This window comes from Tamandua tetradactyla, chromosome 9 (genome assembly GCF_023851605.1).
Source record: "Tamandua tetradactyla isolate mTamTet1 chromosome 9, mTamTet1.pri, whole genome shotgun sequence".
Lineage (NCBI taxonomy): Eukaryota > Metazoa > Chordata > Mammalia > Pilosa > Myrmecophagidae > Tamandua > Tamandua tetradactyla.
The window spans coordinates 38,706,052-38,726,770 of record NC_135335.1 but is presented as its reverse complement, the minus strand read 5'-3'; the positions used below and the strand labels follow the sequence as shown (position 1 = coordinate 38,726,770).

The following is a 20,719-nucleotide window of genomic DNA, read 5'->3' as shown; positions in this document are numbered from 1 at the left end:
CCTGAGCAGACTGATGCGTCTCACGGGTCTGAAAGGTTTAGGAGTCAGGGAGGAGGTAGACCCCACAGGGCACTGCATGGAACTGAGGCTCAGGAGGGAAAGCGATGGGCATGGGGTGACCCTGCCAACGGCCCTCCCAGCCTTAGCAACCCCTTCCCCGAGTGGACCAGCCTGGGGCCTACCTCGGGCCGCACGGGGTCCTCGATGCCCACCACACAGATGCACGTGAGGTCACTGAGGATGTCGTTCTCGTTATCCCAGTCTGGCTCGGGGCTGCCGGGGAAGTCCCGGTAGGCCACGCAGATGGTACGGAGCCCATCGCAGGCCATCGGCTCGATCACCTTCTTCACCATCTCGTCCCGGTCTCGGGGCCGGAAGACCCGGGGCTCACCCGCCCCATTGAGGATTTTGCAGCACCTGTGGGGAGGATGGGGGGCGGTGATGGTCAGGGCCTGGCGAGGGCCTGAGGGCTGCTCCCCCTGACCGGCTCAGGGCTGGGCTGGAGACTGAGGCCGGCCTGGCTTCCCCCTGTCCAGCGATGCCCAGCTGGCCCTGGTCTGTCTGTCGTCCAGCATCTGCCCAGGCAATTTTCCATAATGCTTCAGGGCTGGAAGCACACAGTCCAGGCCCTTGGGCCCCAGGCAGGGATGAAATCAGGACCAGCCGAAAAGAAATCAGGCAGCTTCCTTGCAATAATGGTCTCACGCCACTCAGCGAGGGAGCTCCACTTTTATCTGTTTTATTTTCACAAGATTTCATCAGAAAAGAGTAGTTTCACAGCTAAAATGGTTTGAAAAGGGCATACAATCTAAGCTTGCACATTAGAATCACTTGGTAGAGCATTTTAAAAAACACCCATGTGGGGGCCCTACCCCCGAGTTTCTCATTCAATTTGTCTGGGATGAGTCCAGGAATCAGTGTTTGATGTTTTTGTTTGCTAACACTCCCTGGAGTGATTCCAATGGGCATCCAGGGTTGAGAACCACTGGGCTACATTAATCTCCTCAATATACAAGTGGGGAAACTGAGGCCCTGAGAAGTGGGATGACTTGCTTAATTCTCAAGGCTTATTTCTGGCACCTGGAGCCAGAGGAGGCTGGCCAGTAATGAAAATAGCTACCCCCTAAACAACTGTATGCTAAGGGAAGTGAAATAGAGATTTAAGTATGATAATGAGTAGAACTTCCTGATGATACAGTGACTTAGGGAGGAGGACTCTGTAGGTTTAAAGAGAATATTGTGGAAAGAACACTGGGCAAGGAGTCTTGAAGGTTAGTATTGCTGTGTGACCTTGAGCAGGGCCTGCCCTCTCTGTGCTAGATGACCCTTCCAGTCCAGGTTCCCGGCTGCGGCCTCTGCCCGGACGATGGCCCCTCCCGTGTGGCCCAGATGTCCCCAGCTCCCGACCACAGGCGCCCCTGCCCACCCTCTTACTTCTTGAGCACGATCTCAGAGGCGCCCTTGCTGTACATGCGGAAGCTCTCGTCGGGCAGCTTGATGACGGTGCTCATGGACTTGCGCACGGAGTTGAAGGTGTACACTTTGTACAGCTTCTCCTCCGGCATCTGGGCACGCACGGGGTCGTAGTCCTGCTTCAGGTCCAGCACGAAGCCCAGCAGGCCACACTCGGTCTTGTTGCCCACCTGCCGCGGCAGGCCGCCCTCCTTCTCCGGGGGCTGCGGGGAGAGGCGTAGCGGACTCACCCCAGGCCGCGGGGGTGGGCAGGGGGCGGAGCCTGCCGCGGAGACCCCGCCCACTCCCCTGGAGGCCCCGCCTCCGACTGTCCTGGACAGGCGGGCCAGGGCTACCTGCTCGCTTCCCTCCCATGGGCCCTTTGCCCACCCTCCGCCTGCTCAGGCCAGACCCAATCATGGCTTAAGACGGAAGGCTTAAAGCAATCCAGCTTTCAAAAAAATTCTGAACCATTTCAAACATAAAACGTGTCAGAGGAAAGTATAACCAACAGTTGTGTACCCACCACTTCGCCTTTGTAGAATCTTAACCTTGGGCCATATTCGCTTCAGACTTTTCTTTTTGAGGGAATAAAACATTACAGATAAAATCGAAGCCCCTTTTGGGACTCTCCCTGACTGCAAAATCCCCCTGCCCCAGAAATAACCTCTAAAATTTGGTAGTAATCATTCCATTCGTTTCAACATTTTACTCTGAGATAATTGCAGACTCCACGCGCAGGTGGGAGAACTCATTTGGAGGGCTGCTGTGTACCCATCATGCAGTTTCCCCCAAATGTCACCTTGCACCTCCCTGCAGCACAATATCACAACCACAATACCCACACCGATACAATCGACCCACCTTATTCAGATCTCACCAGCTGTGCTTGCACTCCGTGTGTGTGCACACACATGTGTAAGTAGTTCTAGGCAATTTCCTCACGTATGTGGATCTGTGTGTCCACCACCACCTTTCTACCCACCTGCCACCCTCGTATAGCCACAGCCACCTCCCTCCCCTCCCCCTCCTGGACACCTGGCAACCCCTCATCTTTTCTCTCTATAATTTCGTAGTTTTGTGCATGTCCTGTAAATGTACTCATACGGTAGGTAACCTTTCGGTTGGCTTTTCTCGATCAGCACAATTCCCTAGATTCAGGAAAGTTGTTGCCTGCACCGATAGGTTTTCCTTTTTATTGCTGAGCAGTATTCCATGCTGTGGCTGCACCATCCCATGGGGCTCCATAGGTGAAACCAAATGAAATTGCTGTTTTTTGGTATGTCAAAATGGTCGAGTACTGGCAATTTGACGCAGTTCAACCTAATTATGTGTGGGTGTGTATATACGCAAATGTGTAGCGTTTCGCATATTGAAAACTTCATGTAAGACTGTACACATTCTTCTGTAACTTGCTTTACTCATTTAACTTTACATTTTTGAGATTCATTTCCACTTATGGCTCTATTTTGTTCATTTTTAATGACTCTATAGATTCCATTGTATGAAGAAGCTGCAATTTACTTACCCATTCTCGAGCCGCCCCCTTCTCCCCCTTCCCTTCCTCTGCCAGGTGCTAGGCTGTAAGTCCCTCCAGATTCTCAGAAAAATCACTGGCTGCGTCTCCCCCAACACTTCTCACTGCCCTGCGTGGCTGCCTGAGCACGTGCTGTCTCTTGCCTCCCTGCTTTGCCCCTGCTGTTCCGTCCCTATGGTGTCCTTTCCCCTTCCCAGCTGGCCAAATTCTCTTCCTTGAAGACCTGTTCAAATATCTGCTTTTGAAAAATTGCTTTGTCTGTTTCCCCTTGGGATAAAGAGCCGTGCTTGAATTCCTCTTCCATCTTTAGGGCTGGCACAAAGCCCCAGCACACACGAGGTACTTACTAATTGTTTGCTGAGTGACTCCATGAAAGACAGGTTAACATGCTCTCAAGGTGGGATTAACACTCAGGGTTGGAAGTTCACGTTTGCGTCTACACCACCTCCCCCATGTGCCCCACCTCCTTGCCATGCACATGCCCACTCATCCTCCTTAAATAACATCAGTATGCAGCAGCTCAGGTTGAGGTGGTTTTGGGCACGGTAAGAAGCCACCACAGATAAGCCCAAAGCCTAGAGAAGTTGTGAAGAATAAGTACTTTTGAATACATCTACAAACCCTCCAGCCATCAACGGCTTTTCATGGGATTCAGACCAGCCTTGTGCAAGGGGCCCTCTGGACCCTCAGTCTCATCCTCACTCACACTGCTCCAAAGAACAGCCTAGGTAGAAAGAAGGTGGACTCAAGAAGACAAAGCAGATGCTATGCATGGGACAGGGCAGACCTGCTCTCAGCTTTTGGACTGAAGCCAGGGAGACACCCAAGCCCTGGGGACATGGGCATGGAGATACCCACATTCAGTCCTCAGCAGTCCTGTGACCTAGGGATGCACAGGAAGGAAGGAGCCTTCCACTCATGCCCTCAGCTTCCCCATACGTCAAAAGGAGAAGTCGGGTCCTCTGATCTCTGGCTCGGAGAAAATTCAAACCTCTCCTTAAAGCAACGGTGGTGGGGGGTGGGAGAGTGGGGAAGGGCTGCTGGCCCCTCAGTGGGGTGGGGCAGTGCCGGGAGAGGAGGTACCTGGCATCCAGGGCCTTGGAACACTCTCCCATCCCAAGCTCCTGGATGAAATCTGATTTCGAAGCAGGAGAATCTTTGACTACAGCGTCCCATTTCTGATGTTTGGGAAAATTAAATTCTAAGCGCTTCCCTTTGTCTCTGCAGCGTGCTGTTACCTTGTCACGTTTTTACAATTTATTTATTTACAACTTAATAAATAATCTTCTGGTGATTTCCAGAGTTTTATGTATTTTCCACAGCAACTTAAAAAAAATTTTTTTTCCTCCACTAATGAACGAAAATGACAAGTATGACTTAAATAAAAACGCCTAATTACTTATTTGCCCAAGAGAGCTGAGCAGTCAAGCCTGCGAAACACCCGGCATTTTATTACCCTCTGTGAAATATTTTAATTTTCCTCTAAAAGGATTTCAAACAATCCACGGTTGCAAATGGCAGAGCTGCCTCCTCCGTAATTCAATTTGTTTCCATGAACTTGTGCTCTGAAATCGCCTACACGCGCTGTTAGGAGGCAGGGACCCCTCCCCCCTTTTCTTTTGGCTTTTTTTTACTCTGACAAACTCAGAGGGTTTGCCACTGCTGTTGCCTTCACAAGAGCCTTTTTACCCCCAGGGCTTCAACTTGGGAAGGGTGTTCAGGAGTTGGTATTGTTTTGAGCTAGAGGAGACAAAGCCTGGCCAGTGAGGGAAATGATTGGCTTAAATTCACTGATCTGAGGAGTGCCAGGCCCAGGGTCGCTGGTTCCCAGTTCAGAACTTTAACCATCATATTTCCCCACATGAGACCCTTTGGGGGGGCTGGGCACAGCAGATAACTTTGAGAGGACAACTCAGACCCCTGTTGTGGGGTGCTGGGGGAACTACGGAGCTGAGACCGAAAAGTGACAATCGGAAGAGCTACAAGTTATAAACAATGTCTGCAAAAGTGAGATTGCAGAAGCCGTAGCGTGGAAAGCCTCAGCAGTTGCCATAGGGTGATTTTTCTAACAGCGACTTAGGAAATGTCGGATGCTTCTTGACCAATCAAGAACGAGGCTGTTTCTCGTGACCTCGCTGACTCCTATTCACCGTTCAAGGACAAGGTCTTGTCCTTGATGCCCTAGCAGCAGCAGTGACCATTTTTTGAATCCCCACCCTGTGCCCATCCCTTTATTAGGCTCTTTGCATGCATCATCTGACTGTATCCTCCCAACTCCCCAGGAGGAGTTAAGACCCCCGTTTTATAGTTGTGCAAACTGAGACCCAGAGAGGTGAGATCACATCAGTAGTGAGTGGCAGAGCTGGGGTCCGACCCCAGGTGTTCCCAGCTCTGAGCCCCACTATAGCTCTCCCGGTGAGCCTTGCTTCTTTGCCAGCATTTGAGATCATTCGCTAAGTGGCCGACTGGAGGGCGATTGGTCCAGAGGCCACGGGCAGGGGCTGTGCCTGCCTTGCCTATCTCTGTATCCCCAGTTCCGGTACTGATATCTATTTGTTGAATGAATGAATGAAAGATTTTGTGTTTGTGTGTGTATAGGTGTGGGTGCTGCCAATGGGACAAGCAGTGGGGGCAGAATTTGGGTAGAATTGTGGCCTCTAGAATTGTCACCTAAGGCTGCCCTTCCCAGTTGGGTGCCAGGTCTCCCTAGGAGTGTGAGGTGGCAGGGCCATGACGGTGAGCCCCAGGACCTTCCCCAGAGGCTGGGAAGGTAAAGCGTTGGTGCAGATGTCCACAGTGGCCAGCAGGGACAGGCTGTGGCAGTCCGGCCCATCTCTGCTTATGTGGGAAATTCCTGGCATGTGGACACACACCTCTGGAAAGCAAACTCCTTGGGGCCTTCCCAAGCTTCCCATCCCAGTGGGGTGTGTGTGTGTGTGTGTGTGTGTGTGTGTGCACGCGTGCGCGCACGTGCACGTGTGTGTGCAGGGTAAGTGGGGTGCAAAGCAGGGATTAACAGCTCTGTTAAAAATCAGAATTCCCTATTTGGAGTGACTTGCTTTAAACTCTTCACCCAAGGACAGCATTTGCAAAAATGCACAAACAATAGCAGTTGTTGAACGCAACATGAAGACACCTGCCATTTCATACCCCAGAACTATACCTCCTGCCCCATCTCTCCCCCTTAATGCCCTGCAAAGTCACTTCTAGAGTCTTCCATATCTTCTGGCATCCCTGGCTTGACCAGAGCCTAGTGGCTTGACTCAGGGGGATGTTGAGGTTCATTAGAATATTGGAGCTAGGAGATCTGAGTTTAAGGTTTGTCTCTATTTCCCAGCCACTTCCCTTCCCCTCTGCCCTTTTCCTTGTGCCCTACTCTCTTCCTGTTCTAAGACATGTTGGAGACACAATATAGCAGACCCTTCCTACCCTTTTGGAGATCTGGAGGCTTCCTGGGGCAGGTGGTATCCCAGAAACCTCAGTTTAGGAATGGGGCATACTGGCCTCTTGGGTGTTCAAACAAGGTGAAATTTGGCCTGTTCATTCAGTACCGTCCAGCCTCCCAAGGCAATCCTCCTCACCTCCTTCCTCCAGAATAATTTCAGGGGCTCCCAGGGATATCTGGGATAGAACCCCCCAATAATTCAGTTTAACAAATGCTCATAACTTGTTTAATGATTCAAATGTCAACTGTGGCACCAACCTACTTTAAAAGAGGCCTCATAAAATATAAAATTAAAGTCCTCTCAGATGGCTTCGTAGGCAGAATAAATGTGGATGAAACAGGAAACCGTTTTCCCAAGAAAGCACAGTGCCTCGAGAGTCTAAGGACAGAGCTATTTCTATCTTAAAGCCTGGCCATGGCTGTGAGAAGCAGCAGGGCGACGAGAAGGAACTAGTGCAAATCTTGATGTTTAACGATTCAGAGATGACAAAGGGAATCTGAGGGCGTGCCAGGATTTCTTAGGCAGGGAAGCAATTTCTGAGTAAAGGATGATTCATGTAGGCTCCTTCGGAGGGCAAGTTTAGTTTCTAACTATTAGAAACAAGGGTGGAAAGAAAAAAAATCTCCACTGTTCTCAGGCATGCGACTGAGGCTAGCCCCCTTGGAGGCCCCCTGTCTCGGCCCTCATCCCACTCTCCACCAGTGCGTGCAGTGGTTTTTCTGAGCACTGTGAAGAGAAAGCCGTTAAGGACTCACAAGGTCCCCCCAAGCTGCCCCCAGCGCTCCAGCCCCTGAAGAAGTCATGTAACTTCTGGGGCATGCCCCCTGCCCACCTGGTGAACACCTGCAGAATTCTCCAGGCTCTGGGTTCAACGCAGGATTCAACCCTGGGCAGGTTGCTTGATCCATCTGCAACTCAGTTTTCTTAGCTGCAAGATGGTAACGGTCACATTTGCCCTGATTATCTGAGAGGGAGGTGGAGGGTGAAGCATGCTACAGAGGGTAAAGCTCAGATGGAGTAACAGAGGCAACCTTTATGAATAATAATGACCGTGAACTGAGTGCTTACTCCACGACTGTCTATCCATGATCACATCTCCTCTTCCCAACAGCCCTTGAGCTGTCTCAAGGCCAAGGTGTGATCGGATGGGTTGGGCCGTGGGGCGGTGGTGAAAGCACAGGCTGGATCAGATGGACCTGGGTTCCAATCCAGACTTGGCCTCTTACCTGTTATGGGATTCTGGGCACATTCCTTAACTGTTCTCAGCTTGTGACCTTATCTATGAAATGGACGAGTGATAGCACTTCATGGGGTCATTGCACAAGACAAGCCACGTTAAGAGCTCAGCATTGCGTTTCGCTTAGTGAATGTTACTGATTATGATTAATTACATTCTTGCTTTACAGATTTGGAAACCAAAGTTTGGAGTGATTAAGTAGCTTGCTCAGGGTCACATAGGTGATAAGCTAGGATTTGAACCCTGATCTGTTCCATTTTAGAACCAAAGCTCTTCACCATCACTGCCCGGATTCCAACTCCACCAACCCACAGGGTGCCTTGAGATAGTCCCTTCACCTTTCTGAACCTCGGAGTAAAGTGAGGGGGGCAGAATCAGGTGCTCGTAAGGTCTGGGAATCCATGTAGACTACACTCACGCAATCTTCCCTTGCAGATATTCATCTAGGGTTTTTTAAATTGTTGCTTTGTTTTGTTTTTATAAAAGGACACCTTTCGTTTTAATCAGGAAGTCTCCGGATCAGTGTAGCCAGAGGCTGAGGATGGTTGCAGAAGAGATCAGCTCAGTAGGCTGGAGCTGTCATGAGACCGTTGGTATTGCCCCGTGACTTGGCCTGGGGCCGACTCCTACCTCTTGCTTCCAAGAGAACATGAACGCGGAAGGTAGAGACATCAGTTCTTTCCTGGGATACCCATCAATTCATATTCACACTCACACACTCTCATCTATTCATCCATTCATCCACCTCTCCATATCACCCATCCATCCCATCCATCTATCCATCCATCCATCCATCCATCCATCCATAATCCACTCATATATCTACCCAGCCATCTATCCACCCATCCACAATCCAATCATGCACCCACCCATCTATCCATCCATTTATCCATCCATCCACCCATCCATAATCCACTTGTCCACCCACTTATACATCTACCCATCCCATTCACCCTTTCCTCCCACTGACACGCCCATCCACATACCCATTCATTCATGGATTTATTCCTCTTCCTACCTACCCCTTCTCCCATTAATTACTCATCTATACATCTATTCATTCCTTCATTCACTTGCCCTGCCACCCATCCAGTATTTCCCAAAAGCCTATGCCAGGGGGCCCAGAGATGACTTAGCTGAGTCTCTCACTCTCAAAGAGTCCACAGCCTGCTGAAGCATTAGGCAGCAAGAAAGCTCAGAGGAACTGATGCCATCGTAGAGGGAAAGTACAGCATGTGGGAGCCCCGACCAGGCTCATTTCACATTTGAAGCTAGTGTGGAAGTGGGGAGGACTTTGCATGTCTTTCCTGCCCTGTCTCCTCTTGTGTTATGTCAGCGTGTCTTGCCATTGGATTTCCCAGTCTGGTTTGGAGAGTGGCTGGCCTTCTTTCTCGGATTGAGTATCCCCAGCTCTTCACAGGCCTCATCTGGTCTTAGAAGGGAAGTCCTTGAGAGCCCATTGGCCCCATTATGGCTGGTAGGCCCTGGCAGTGGATCTGACACTTTGGACTGCTGATCTTCTTTTCCAAGACAACTGGAGGCTAAAAATGCTGCAGGACTAGCTCTCAGTGACCAAGAACTCATTTCATTCTCACAACAATCCTATCATTTTCCCACTTTCCACCACAGGAAATGGAGGCACAGAAAGGTTAAGTAGCTTGCCCATACTCACACAGCTACAGAGGGATTTGGACCCAGGCCATCTGGCTATCGGCTATGAGCTTCAACCACCACCCAGTCCTACCAGGGGTTCTCCTGGCCCTCCCACACTGGTGCATGTCAGCCCCAGGTGAGGAGAACCACGTGGCCAGGATCCTTTCAGGGAGAACTCAGATGTGAGGTGTAGGGATCCCAGCATGCCTGTGTTCAAGGAACAGAGTAGGAGGCTCAGTGACTTGGCTTGGCCTATAAAACAAGGACCCTAGTTCCCAGATCATGACTCTGTCTGTCTCAGCAGTGACGTGCTCTCCCCACGGGGACTGATTGGCCCTAGACACAGCCTCACTCAACGGGCATCTGGAAATGAGATTCTGGTTTTGCTGCTGGTGCTAAGGCACGCTGACTAATTGAGATTATCACTGTGGACATGTTTCCGCAGCCCTCTTGGCAGATCCCCGGACTGCTTTTTACTGTCATTCAAGAACATGTCTCTATTCAAGGCCACCTCAGGTGCTCTGCCCTCCCAGCCACCCCTATTGCCCGAGGCCTGCTCTGGGGATCCGCCTGCTGCCCAAAACCTCGGTTACTTTAGGAAGGCCTGGGGAACAGAATGAAACAATCCTGATTTCCCTTGATTCCTAAATCAGGGGAAAAGTAGAAGTGTTATCATTTCTGGCATCCCTCTCCCAGGGCTCTCTAACATTTATTTGCTTGTGTTCCCCCAAACTACTTCCTTTTTTACTTCTGCCTCCCTTCCCAGGTAGCTCTCCTTGGCTACTCAGCTGCAGCCGAGTGTGCAGTTCCTGCAGCCCTGGTGTCTGGTCCTGCAGCCCTGGCGTCTGGAGGCCGAAGCTTTCGCCTCCTCCTTCCCCCACCAGCTTTCCACCCCTCACTGCTGACTCATGCTCTTCTCCCTGTTTAGATACAGCTGCTGGCAGCTTCCACAAACCCCACCTGCTCGTGAAGGCTGGGAGCTGGCTCAGGGCAGTAAAGGGAGAGGTCAGTGCTAGGGCACACGGCAGGGAAAGCACCAAAGCTCAGCTGCCCACCTGGATGCTGGCTCGGAGGAGATGCCCTGCACCTGGATGCCGACCGACATCTGGATGCACAAACCATTTCCCTTGATCTGAGTGTTGGCTCACTCAACAGAGGCAACGTGCACTTCTAAGCCAAATAAGGACTACGGTGCGATGAGCCAGGCGCCTTACCTGAGAGTGAAAACAACGCCACTATTACAAACAATGACATCCTCATCTTTGGGAGATTGTTTGTGAAAATGGCCGCAAACATTCCCACTTCTGAATCGACACCCTCTGCAACATGACTTTGCATCTCTTCCGTTCAAGAGGTGGAGTCTGTGTCCCCACTCCTTGAATCTGGGCTGGCCAACCGACTTGCATCAGCTAATAGGATGCAGCAAAGTGATAATGCACGGTTCAGAGCCTGGGCCTCAAGAGGCTGTGCACGCTTTCTGCTCTCTTTGGTGCAACCCTGTTGTCGCCATGAGAATACGCCCGGGGTAGCCTGCTAGAGGACGTGAGCCCACAGAGGGCACAGAGATGAGCCATACCAGGTCAGCCTATACCCTGCCGAGATCAGCAAGAGCTGTCCCCTTGAGCCACCAGAAACGCGTGGGTGAGCCCAGGCCGGACCTGGGGGACCACCCAGCCGAGTCCAGACTAAACTGCTGACCTGCAAAAACTGTAAGCCAAATACACAGTTTTGTTTCCTGCCACTATGTTTTACGGTAGTCTGTTGCTTAGTAAAAGCCAACTAGTAAAAGGTTTTTGTTCCGGGTGGTGGTGGTGGTGGATTTAAAATCCAATGACAGGATTTTAAAGACACAGTTAACAACCATCTCTTTTTTTCATCACCCAAACATCGCGGCGACTTTAAGGGAACACACAGATGGCTTACATGTCCCACCACCCGCCCCAAACATCGGCGGGGTTCTAGAATGTACGGGTGGCGGGGCCCACCCTACCTGGTGTTTCCAGTCCCCCCCAGTGGTGGCCGCGGCCGGCACCCACTCACCAGGATCTTGGTGGTGTAGGCGCTGTTGATGGCGATGGCGTGGACGAGCAGCTCCATGGTCTTGGCGTTGATGGAGCCGGGGTCGGGGATCTCCTTGTAGTGGACGTCGCCGACGTACGCCTGCACCACGGTCATGCGGTTGGTGGTCAGGGTGCCCGTCTTGTCCGAGCAGATGGCCGTGGCGTTGCCCATGGTCTCGCAGGCGTCCAGGTGGCGGACCAGGTTGTTGTCCTTCATCATTTTCTGGGGGGAGGGGCGGGGGGAGGGCGGCGGTGAGGAGGGGGCGCGGGCAGCGCGGGGGCACGGGGGCACGGGGAGGGGGGTGGGGACCTGCAGTGCTTGGGGCCAAGCTGCAAGCCTGCTCGTCGCTTCCTGCGCATGCAGCCGGGCTCGGCGCCGGCAGCTCTGATGGCAGGGCCTGTGCTGGGGATTATGCTGGTTTTCACCATCCCTGGGGTTTTACTGAAAATCCTCAATATCTCCGAGAATAAAAGAGAAGGCAAAGGGCCACGGATGAATGGACTGTGTTAATTTTAGTTACAGGAGTTTGTCTACACTCTTTATGGAAAAAAAAATAAGGGAAAAAGTTAATAAGTCCAGGCTTAGGTCCTTCCTGAGTATTTCACATATTTTTCTCTTACACCCCAACATAAATAACGTCTTCTTATTTGGTTATGGATTTTCTCAAACATACCAGCTTTCACTGGTGCCTGGTTTTCATGACACTATGATTTTACCAAAAGCAAGTAAATTTAGGATATATATGTGTTGATAGATCTAGAAAAAAACGTCTGGACAGATATATATCAAAATATTAATTTCACTATCTCTAGATGGTAGAATTAGAGGAGGTTATTATTATCTTCTTTTTTAAATCTATAGATTCCATATTTAAAAAGCAATGAACATGCATTATTACATGCATGATAAAAACCACAAAATTTATTTTATATATATATACACAAAAAAGAAAATAAAAACCAGTAAGTCATACACTACCATCCAGAATGCTATATCTTATATATAACCATCCTTTCTTGATATTAAATTTTTAGCAAATATGGAATCCTACTAAACATATTATCACTTTTATTCTATATGCCTCCTTTTCTCTCTGCTCCAGCTCCACACTCCTAGCTTCCACGTTCCCAAGCAAGTAGTTGTAAATAAAATAATTTTCAAGAAACTGTTGTATTAGTTTTCCAGCTACTGAAACAAATGCCATACAATGGGTTGGCTTCACAACAGAAATGTTCTCGCTTATGGTTTCAAAGGCTAGAAGGAAGCCTGCTGCCTCCCTTTATCTTCTGACTGGCTAGAAATCTTTGGGGTTCCTTGGCTTTTCTGTCATGTGGCAAAGTATGTGGTGGCATCTTCTTTCTCTTCCGGGTTCTGCTGATTTCCGCCTCTGGTTTCTCCTGTGGCTCCTTCTCTGTGTCCAATTTCCTTAGTTTATGAGGACTTTAGCGGTACTGGATTGAGGCCCTCCCTTGTTCGGTTTGGGCACCCCTTAGTTAACACCATCTTCAAAGGGCCTATTTATAAATGGTTCATACCCACAGGACCAGGGGTTGGGACCTGCACATGCTTTTTTTTTTCCTTCATGTTCAAGCTAATTTAATGGTTACTTTGCTCTTTACTGAAACCACTTATCCTGTTTGCTTTCACTCCATATAAATCTTCTTTAACTAATTCAGACTTCTAGATTAGAAAAATCCAGAGAAAGTAGAATTTGACACTTTAGATAAACTGTGCATGCCTTTTGTGGGGGACAGGATTCAATCTCCAATAGTCTGCCCTCTGGACCCCCAAAAGACATGTTCTTCCCACATGCAAAATGCATTCACTCCATCACAACATCCTAAAAGCCGTAAGCCATTTCACTAACCATGCTGAGTGCGAAGTCTTACAAAATTGGTTCCAGCTATGGTGTATCCTGGGGCAAAAATTCCCTCAGTCCGTGGACCCATGAAACCTACAAAATAACTTATCTGCTTACAAAATACAGTGGTGGGGCAGGCATAGGATAGACATGACCATTCCAGAAGGGAGAAATCGGAAGGAAAACAGGAGACATTTCTCAAACAAGCCTGAAACCCAGCAGGGCAAACTCTATTAGATTTCCAGGTCTGAGAGTCTCCTACAGATAAATGTTTTGTCCTCCAGCCCTGTTGGAGCAGCAGCCCCACCCTCTCCAAGCATTTGCACAGAGGCCATGCTCCCCCCAAAACATTGGGGTCTAGGCCCCACCCTCTCTGAGCCCTGGGGTGGCAGCACTCTTCCTGAACAACAGGTGCAAGGCCCATGGCTCCCCAAGCACTAGGACAGATGTCTTGCCTCTTCCAAGTACAGGGGTGTGATGCAAGGATAGCTCAGTGTCATGGTCAGGTTCATGTGTCAACTTGGCCAAGTAGTGGTACCTGTTTGTCTGGTTGGGCAAGTGCTGGCCTGTCTGTTGCGATGAGGACATTTCATAGAATTAGATCATGATCATGTCAGCTGCATCCACAGCTGATTCCATTTGTAATCAGCCAAAGGGGAGTGTCTTCTGCAATGAGTGATGCTTAATCTGATCACTGGAAGCCTTTTAAGGAGCAATCAGAAGAGACAGGCTCTTCCTGTTTCAGCTGGTGAACCTCTCCTGTGGAGTTCGTCCAGACCCTCCATCGGAACCGTCGGCTTCACAGCCTGCCTTGCGGATTTTGGACTCTGCTTCTCGTGGCTATGTCGTTCTGCTCCACGAGAGGTTTCTGTCCTCCCTGAGATCGCCTTAGGACACCTGCATTACCGTTTGACAGGAGTACCACCCCAGAGAGATTCAGAGAGAGCAGAGAATGCTGCAGCACCACGAAGCAGAGAGTCCACGAGCCAGCAACCTTTGGAGATGAAGAAGGAAAACGTTACCCGGGGAGCTTCATGAAACCAGAAGCCAGGAGAGAAAGCTAGCAGATGACGCCGTGTTCGCCATGTGCCCTTCTGAATGAGAGACAAGCCCTGACTGTGTTCGCCATGTGCCTTCTTACTTGAGAGAGAAACCTTGAACTTCATCGGCCTTTTTGAACCAAGGTATCTTTCCCTGGATGGATGCCTTAATCGGACATTTCTATAGACGTGTTAATTGGGATATTTTCTCGGCCTTAGAACTGTAAACTAGTAGCTCATTAAATCTCCCCTTTTAAAAGCCATTCTGTTTCTTGTATATTGCATTCTGGAAGCTAGCAAACTAGAACACTCAGTGATAGAATTCTCATTTGATATGCCAGAGACCCGGGTTCGATTCCTGGAGTCTGCTCGTGCCCAGAATAAAAAACAAACAAAAAAATTCTAAGTGCAGGGGTGGACTTGCCCTTTCCACATTTGACCATAGCCCCTCTCTTTTGTTCCGAGGAGATCTCTTTAGTCCAGCCTCAGCTTCCATGGTTCTGTCTATGAAGTCATTTTTCCTTTAATTCATCCCTTCTCTGTCCCTTTCAGTTCAGGCTGGTAGTGATTCTGCTCATAATTTTGCAAAAAAAACCTGTGGCTCTGTGTGCAGTTACAGGGGGTTCAAACCTTGAGGTGATAGAACTTTCCATAGATCCTTCCTGGATGACTGCATTTCCAATCCTGACTTCCTCAGAAATGGCTGGCTGGATCCATTAGCAAAGGGTCCTTCAGTTAAACACTTGCATGAGCCCTGCTCTCTGGAGGTTCACTTCCCCTCAGTTCAGGGGGGGTCGCTGGGAGAGCTTCTTCTGGCCCTGGTCTCAGAGCACACTATCTGGATAGGCTCAGAATTTTCCAAATTATTAATTGCTCATTTCCTTGTGCAAAGAGTGCTGCTCATGCAATCCTCAGTTACTCTTTCTCTCTCATTTTACCATCAGCTGCAAGGACAAACTGCAGGCTGCACCTTCCATGCTTAGCTTGGAAATCTCCTCAACTAAATATATAAGTTCATCACTTACAAGTTCTGACTTCCACCTGACATCAGGATCCAATGTCACCAATTCTCTGCCATTTTGTAACAAGGATTGCCTTTCTTCCAGTTTCCAACGACGTAGTCATCATTTCTTCCTAAGGTCTCACCAGAAGTACCTTTAACGTCCCTATTTCTACCAGCGTTCTGTTCATGATGAATTATGTATACTCTAAGACAGGTCTCTACAGCTCTCACTCATTTTTGAGCGCTCACAATTCTTCCAGCCTGTACTCATTATCCAATTCCAAAGCCATGTCCACTTTTTTCGGTATGCGTCATGGCAGTACCCCGCTTTCTGATACCAAAAACTCTTTTAGTTTCTCAGCTGCTAAAATAAACACTGTGCAATGGGTTGGCTGAACAACAGGAATTTATTGGCTCATGGTTTTAGGAGCTAGAAGGCTCGCTTTGTCCTTCAGTTGGTATCTTCTGGATGGTGGGTGATCATTGGGTTCCTTGGCTTTTCTGTCACATGACCGTGCACATGGCAGCATCTCCTCCTTTCTCTTCTGGGTTCTGTTGACTTCCAGTTTCTGGCTGCTCTCCATGGCTTCCCTTTGTGTCCAAGTTCCTTTGCTTATGAGGACTTCAGCTGTATTGGATTGAGGCCCTCCCTTTTTCAGTTTGGGCACCCCTCTTCAAAGATGGTCCTATTTACTAATGGTTCACGCCCACAGGACCAGGGTTGGGACTGGAATTCACCTTTTGTGGGGGTCACGGTTCAATCCCCGACAACCACCATTCTTAATAAGACCCTCCTAACGTAGCGACCCAGCCTGCAAGGAGGGTTGTGAAGAGCTGCCATAGGGTGGGTTCTGGTCTGTACCTAGGATCTGAGTCCCTTCAGTCTTGGTCCTTATTGTAACTCTCATAGCAAGGGTGCAAAGGGAGTGCAATTAGAATAATTTTAATAGAGGTTTATGTCATGAAAAAATGAGTATTGGTGGGATTACATGCTATTGCCATTTCTCTTATTATAGCATGTGATGATAGCAACAATAAATATATGTTGAATGGAGGATCCACAGCCACTTGAATTTGTAATGCACTTCATAGTTTGCAAAACCCTTCTGCATTTATTTTCTCCCTTGATGCCTTGATGGTATAAGAATCCCAGTAGGCCTGCAAGAAGCCCTGTGAATCCAGTTCTACCGAGGCCAAGTGATGTGACCAGGATAACACACCTGGCTCCTATCCCAGCTCTATTAAACTTCACAGCCTTAATCAATTCTGTCGGGCTCCAGCCCTCTGAAGAGGGTTCACCTGTTGGGCTTAAGATTGCCTGAGCCCGCCCTGTGCACTGTGGTAACCACGTGTGGCCGGTGAGACCTTGGCACGTGGCTAGTCCGAACCGGAATGTGCTGTACGGGTAAAACGCATGTCAGATTTTGAGGACAGGATGAAAAAAGGGAACACAAAATATCTCAATAATATTTATATTGATTACATGTTGAGTTGATAATTTTGGACATGGTGGGTTGAGTAAATTAAATTATTAAAATCAATTTTACCTGTTTCTCTTTACTTCTTTTTAAATACATGACTACTAGGACATTTAAAATGACACATGTGGGGCTGCCCACGGTGGCTCGGCAGGCAGAGTTCTCGCCTGCCTAGTACCTGCCCATGCAAAAAAAAAAAAACCCAAACAACGCATGTGCCTTGTATTCTATCTCTACTGGACAGCGCTGTCCTAAGTGGTCACCTCTGTTCTCTCGATGGCAGCTCCCAGGGGGCATAGGTCCAGCTCAGAGAAGGAATAATTTGCCTCTTCTGGGATGGGGTGTGATGCTAAGATTATCAAGTGTCTGCATAACGAAATCTACCTAAGACAACTGGACATCAGGTGCCGGAGGTATGAACTGCGGCAGGAGCAGTGACCAGCCAATAATCTGCACAAACCAACACTGTGCATCTTTCAAGAAGACCCCAAGTTCAGCCAGGTGGCTGTCAGGGGGTCCCCTACTCACAACTGTTTAAGAGTCACCTTCCCTGGGCCCTGGGCCCCCGAGGTGTATCGTGCTATGACCTGTTTGGGCTCTGCTTTGTGGAATGGATTTTCTTCAAGAACCCTAAAACAGGGAGCCGATAAGGACCGTATTCTTTACACATGGCTACCGCTTTCCGGCACCTGCCGGGAGATCTCTGTTCTGTATGAAATTACATCAGAGGGCGCAGCCCAAATTGCAGCATGGAAACTGACGCTCACCGCGCCCCCAGGTGGCTCTGCCAAGTTCTCAGGGTCTGAGGGTTATAAGGACGACACCACTCTGCTCTTTTGGGGTCATTCCGGCACCGGGACCCTGGGAAACAGGGACTCCAGGATCCTGCCCTCGGAGGTGGGGAAACCAAGGAGAAAATGGAAGAAAATGAGACAGGGGTGTGAGAACCTGGGGGTGAGGAGGCCGCCCTCCAAGTGCCAGTGCCCCAAAGAGGACCAGACTTGCAGTGCCCTTGGGGACACCAGGCAGCTCAATCCTGCATTTGGCCTCTTCAAGCAGCCACTGGTGGAGGTGGGTTTTGCCATCAGGGCAGAGATCCGGGATGTCCCCCAGACACGGGGGTTTCCCATAGTAACCATTTATGGCCCTACCCCTTCATTTGCACTTCTTTGAAAACATCTTGTGTTTTCTGCCCAGATCCCAAGGGGGAAAGGGTTTCCTTAAACTCAGACTTCCTTTATGTTCTGGGCTTACCTCTTTCAAACTTCTAGGGACAAACCTCTGAGACAAGCTGCACAAATACTATGGCCACCAGACGTCTGCTTGAAGTGTGAGAGTAGAATGGGTTTGGGCTCACACGATGATGTTTGCATCTGTATGTACATTTGAGTTGATCGCCAACGTTTAAAAATCGGGGAAGTTTATATTCAAGCCCGGGTTTCCGGCTTCTTTTGAAAATGGTGACAAGCTGGCCACCTTGGAGCCTGCAACCCACACGGCGACACTTGGCAGGGCTGGAGGCTGGTGATCCCCTTTGCCAGGGCACAGCTCTCCAGTTTGCTGCTCCGGTTGCCCACCTGGGGACAGGCGAGTTGTGGGTTCCTGCCTGCATCCTTTCTCTGGGCGTCAGATGTGCCCACTCTCTTCTTCGTCCTTCTCCCACCCCCAGCCCTGACTGCCCCCACCACCGGCACCCCGGCCGGGGGACAGCTCATCTCAGCCGAGCCGGGGCTTTGCCAGCCTGACGGCCCCACTTTCCTCCTCTCACCTTCACCGAGTAGGCCAGCGAGATGGTCACAGCCAGAGGGAGGCCCTCGGGCACGGCCACCACCAGCACCGTCACACCAATGATGAAGAATTTGACGAAGTACTGCACGTAGACGGGAGTGCACTCGGGCAGCCACGGCTTCTTGTTGACCACAAAGGTGTCCACGGTGAAGTAGAGCACCAGGATGATGACCGTGATGGCCGACATCACCAGGCCTGCAATGCGGGGGACACCTGCTCAGAGGGTGCTGGGCGCTGGGCAGGGAGGGCTCTGGGCTCAGGCAGGCCCGAGCTCACATCCCGCCTCTCCCACTGGTTCGCCTCGTACCCTGGGGGTGAGTCTTTGATCCTCCCAAAGCCTCAGTTTCTTCCTCTATACGGGGGTGGGGGTGGGGGGATGCACACACAGACCCTCCAAGGGTTTTGTGAGGCGCCAATGAGGAGATGCATGGAAATTGCCAAGGACAGTTGCCTGGCACATAGTAGGTGCTCAGGAAATGCACGCTGAGTGGCTGTATGAATAAACAAGGCCTGGTTGCCTAGAATTTTCCCACAATAACGATGAGAAGTTGGTAATGTGTATTTCCTCACTCATCTGACGCACACCATTTGTGCACCTACTATGTGCCAGGCACATGGCAGCTCCTATTCTAGGAATGAGGGACACAGCAGTAAACTTGTGCTTAGTGGGCAGGGGAGGGGGAAGAGATTATAAGCAGACAAATACATGAACAAGATAATTGAAGATAAGGATAAACATTATGAAGAGAGAACCACCAGGATGAGATGATAGAAAGTGAAGTGGCGTGGTAGGGAGTGGCTCCTTTAGACAGGGCAATCAGGGCAGGCTTCCTGGAGGAGGTGATATGTAAGCAGCCATTCTAACTATAAGAAGGAGCAACTGTGGGGTGACCTGGGGGAAGTGCATGCTGGGCAGAGGAAACAGCAGCTAGGTGTGCCTTTGGCTAAGGAAACTGAGACTCAGAGAGGAGAAATGAGTTGCCCGTGGCTGGAGACCAGTGAGGAACTGCAGCTATAGCAGATACAGTGGAGGACCTGCCCAGATACCCCGCCTGCACTTGTTCCCCATCTGCCACAGGGGCTGCTGAGAGTCAGTCACATCTGCCACCTCCAGAGGGGGACTGTGGTTGGGTGATTGGAGTCTCCTTATAAGGAAGTATTTGGGAGTGTACCCCACAGTCTACTGGCCAAATCCAAGGGCTGGTGGGGGTGGGGCGTAGGGAAGCCCTGCCTGCTTGCCTGGAGCTTCTCCCCTGGCATTAGGCGGGGACTTCTCCTGCAGCCTTGACTTTTTCTGGCTTTTCCCCTAGCCGGGTCCTGTTTCCCTGACTCTCTACATCTCCCGAGAGCATCCTCTCAGTATATCTCTTGTCCACCCATCCCAGGCTCTTTTATTTAAGAAATTTAACTCAAGAAACCCGCAGAGGTGGGAAGTGAGCCCAGCATGGCTTGACTGTGAGCTCCATTCTCTGCAGGGGCTGAGGTGGGAGAGGGAGTTGAGTGAGGACTTGAGGACCACAGGGTTTTGCTCATTGCTTGGCTTCCTGGCCCCCCAGTTCCATGTTTCCAGGGAATCTTCTGCCCATGATGATGATGATGGCAGGAGGGAGGAAATCCCTGGGCCCATCGGCTCCCCGCTGCCTGCCCCCACCCCCGCCAACCCCCCAGCTGTGGAGCCTCAGCGCTGGCCCGGCCCTGTCTGACAGTCGCCGGGGCAGGGAGCCAAGCTCCTAGCAGTCGGGAGCTGTCACCAGGCCCCTGAGTTTAAATATAGGCAGCCAAGCCTATAATTTTCCTCTCTTCCCCACGCGTGGTGCCCATAATTAGAGCTGGGAGACAGCCACAGAGGAGGGAGCAGCCAGGTGGGGAGGCCTTGGCGTTTGCCACATCCTTCCCAGGAGGGGAGGCCAAGGGCCACGTCGGGGGGCCGTGGGCTCACCTTGGAGCTGGGCTCGGTGGCCCAGGCCAGAGAGGCCATCACCAGCTGTGGCTTACAACAAATGCTCAGCTGGGAAGCTCGGCCTGTAGCCTCCTCATGAAGTCCCGGCATGGCCCTCAACCCCATTAATTTATTCCTCTGCACTTGCAGTCGGGGTGCTCATTATAAAGCCCAGACCCATTCCTGCCCTCCCCTGCTCAAATCCCTTCCTTGGCTCCCCAGTG

At 50.4% G+C, this 20,719-nt stretch overlaps 1 protein-coding gene across 8 annotated transcripts in view; it reads right to left on the bottom strand.

Annotated features, from left to right (window-relative positions):
• ATP2B2 (ATPase plasma membrane Ca2+ transporting 2) overlaps positions 1-20,719 on the bottom strand; it is a 368,890-nt gene that overhangs the window by 32,150 nt on the left and 316,021 nt on the right. For all 8 annotated transcript variants that reach the window (XR_013157774.1, XM_077116558.1, XM_077116561.1 and 5 more), the window contains 4 exons: positions 18,537-18,751; positions 11,366-11,608; positions 1,435-1,676; positions 183-417 (listed from right to left, as the gene is read on the bottom strand). Coding sequence is in view for 7 of the 8 variants with exons in the window: in XM_077116558.1 (XP_076972673.1) it covers positions 183-417; positions 1,435-1,676; positions 11,366-11,608; positions 18,537-18,751 (935 nt within the window). In the remaining variant the exon portion in view is untranslated. The remainder of the gene's footprint in view (positions 1-182; positions 418-1,434; positions 1,677-11,365; positions 11,609-18,536; positions 18,752-20,719) is intronic.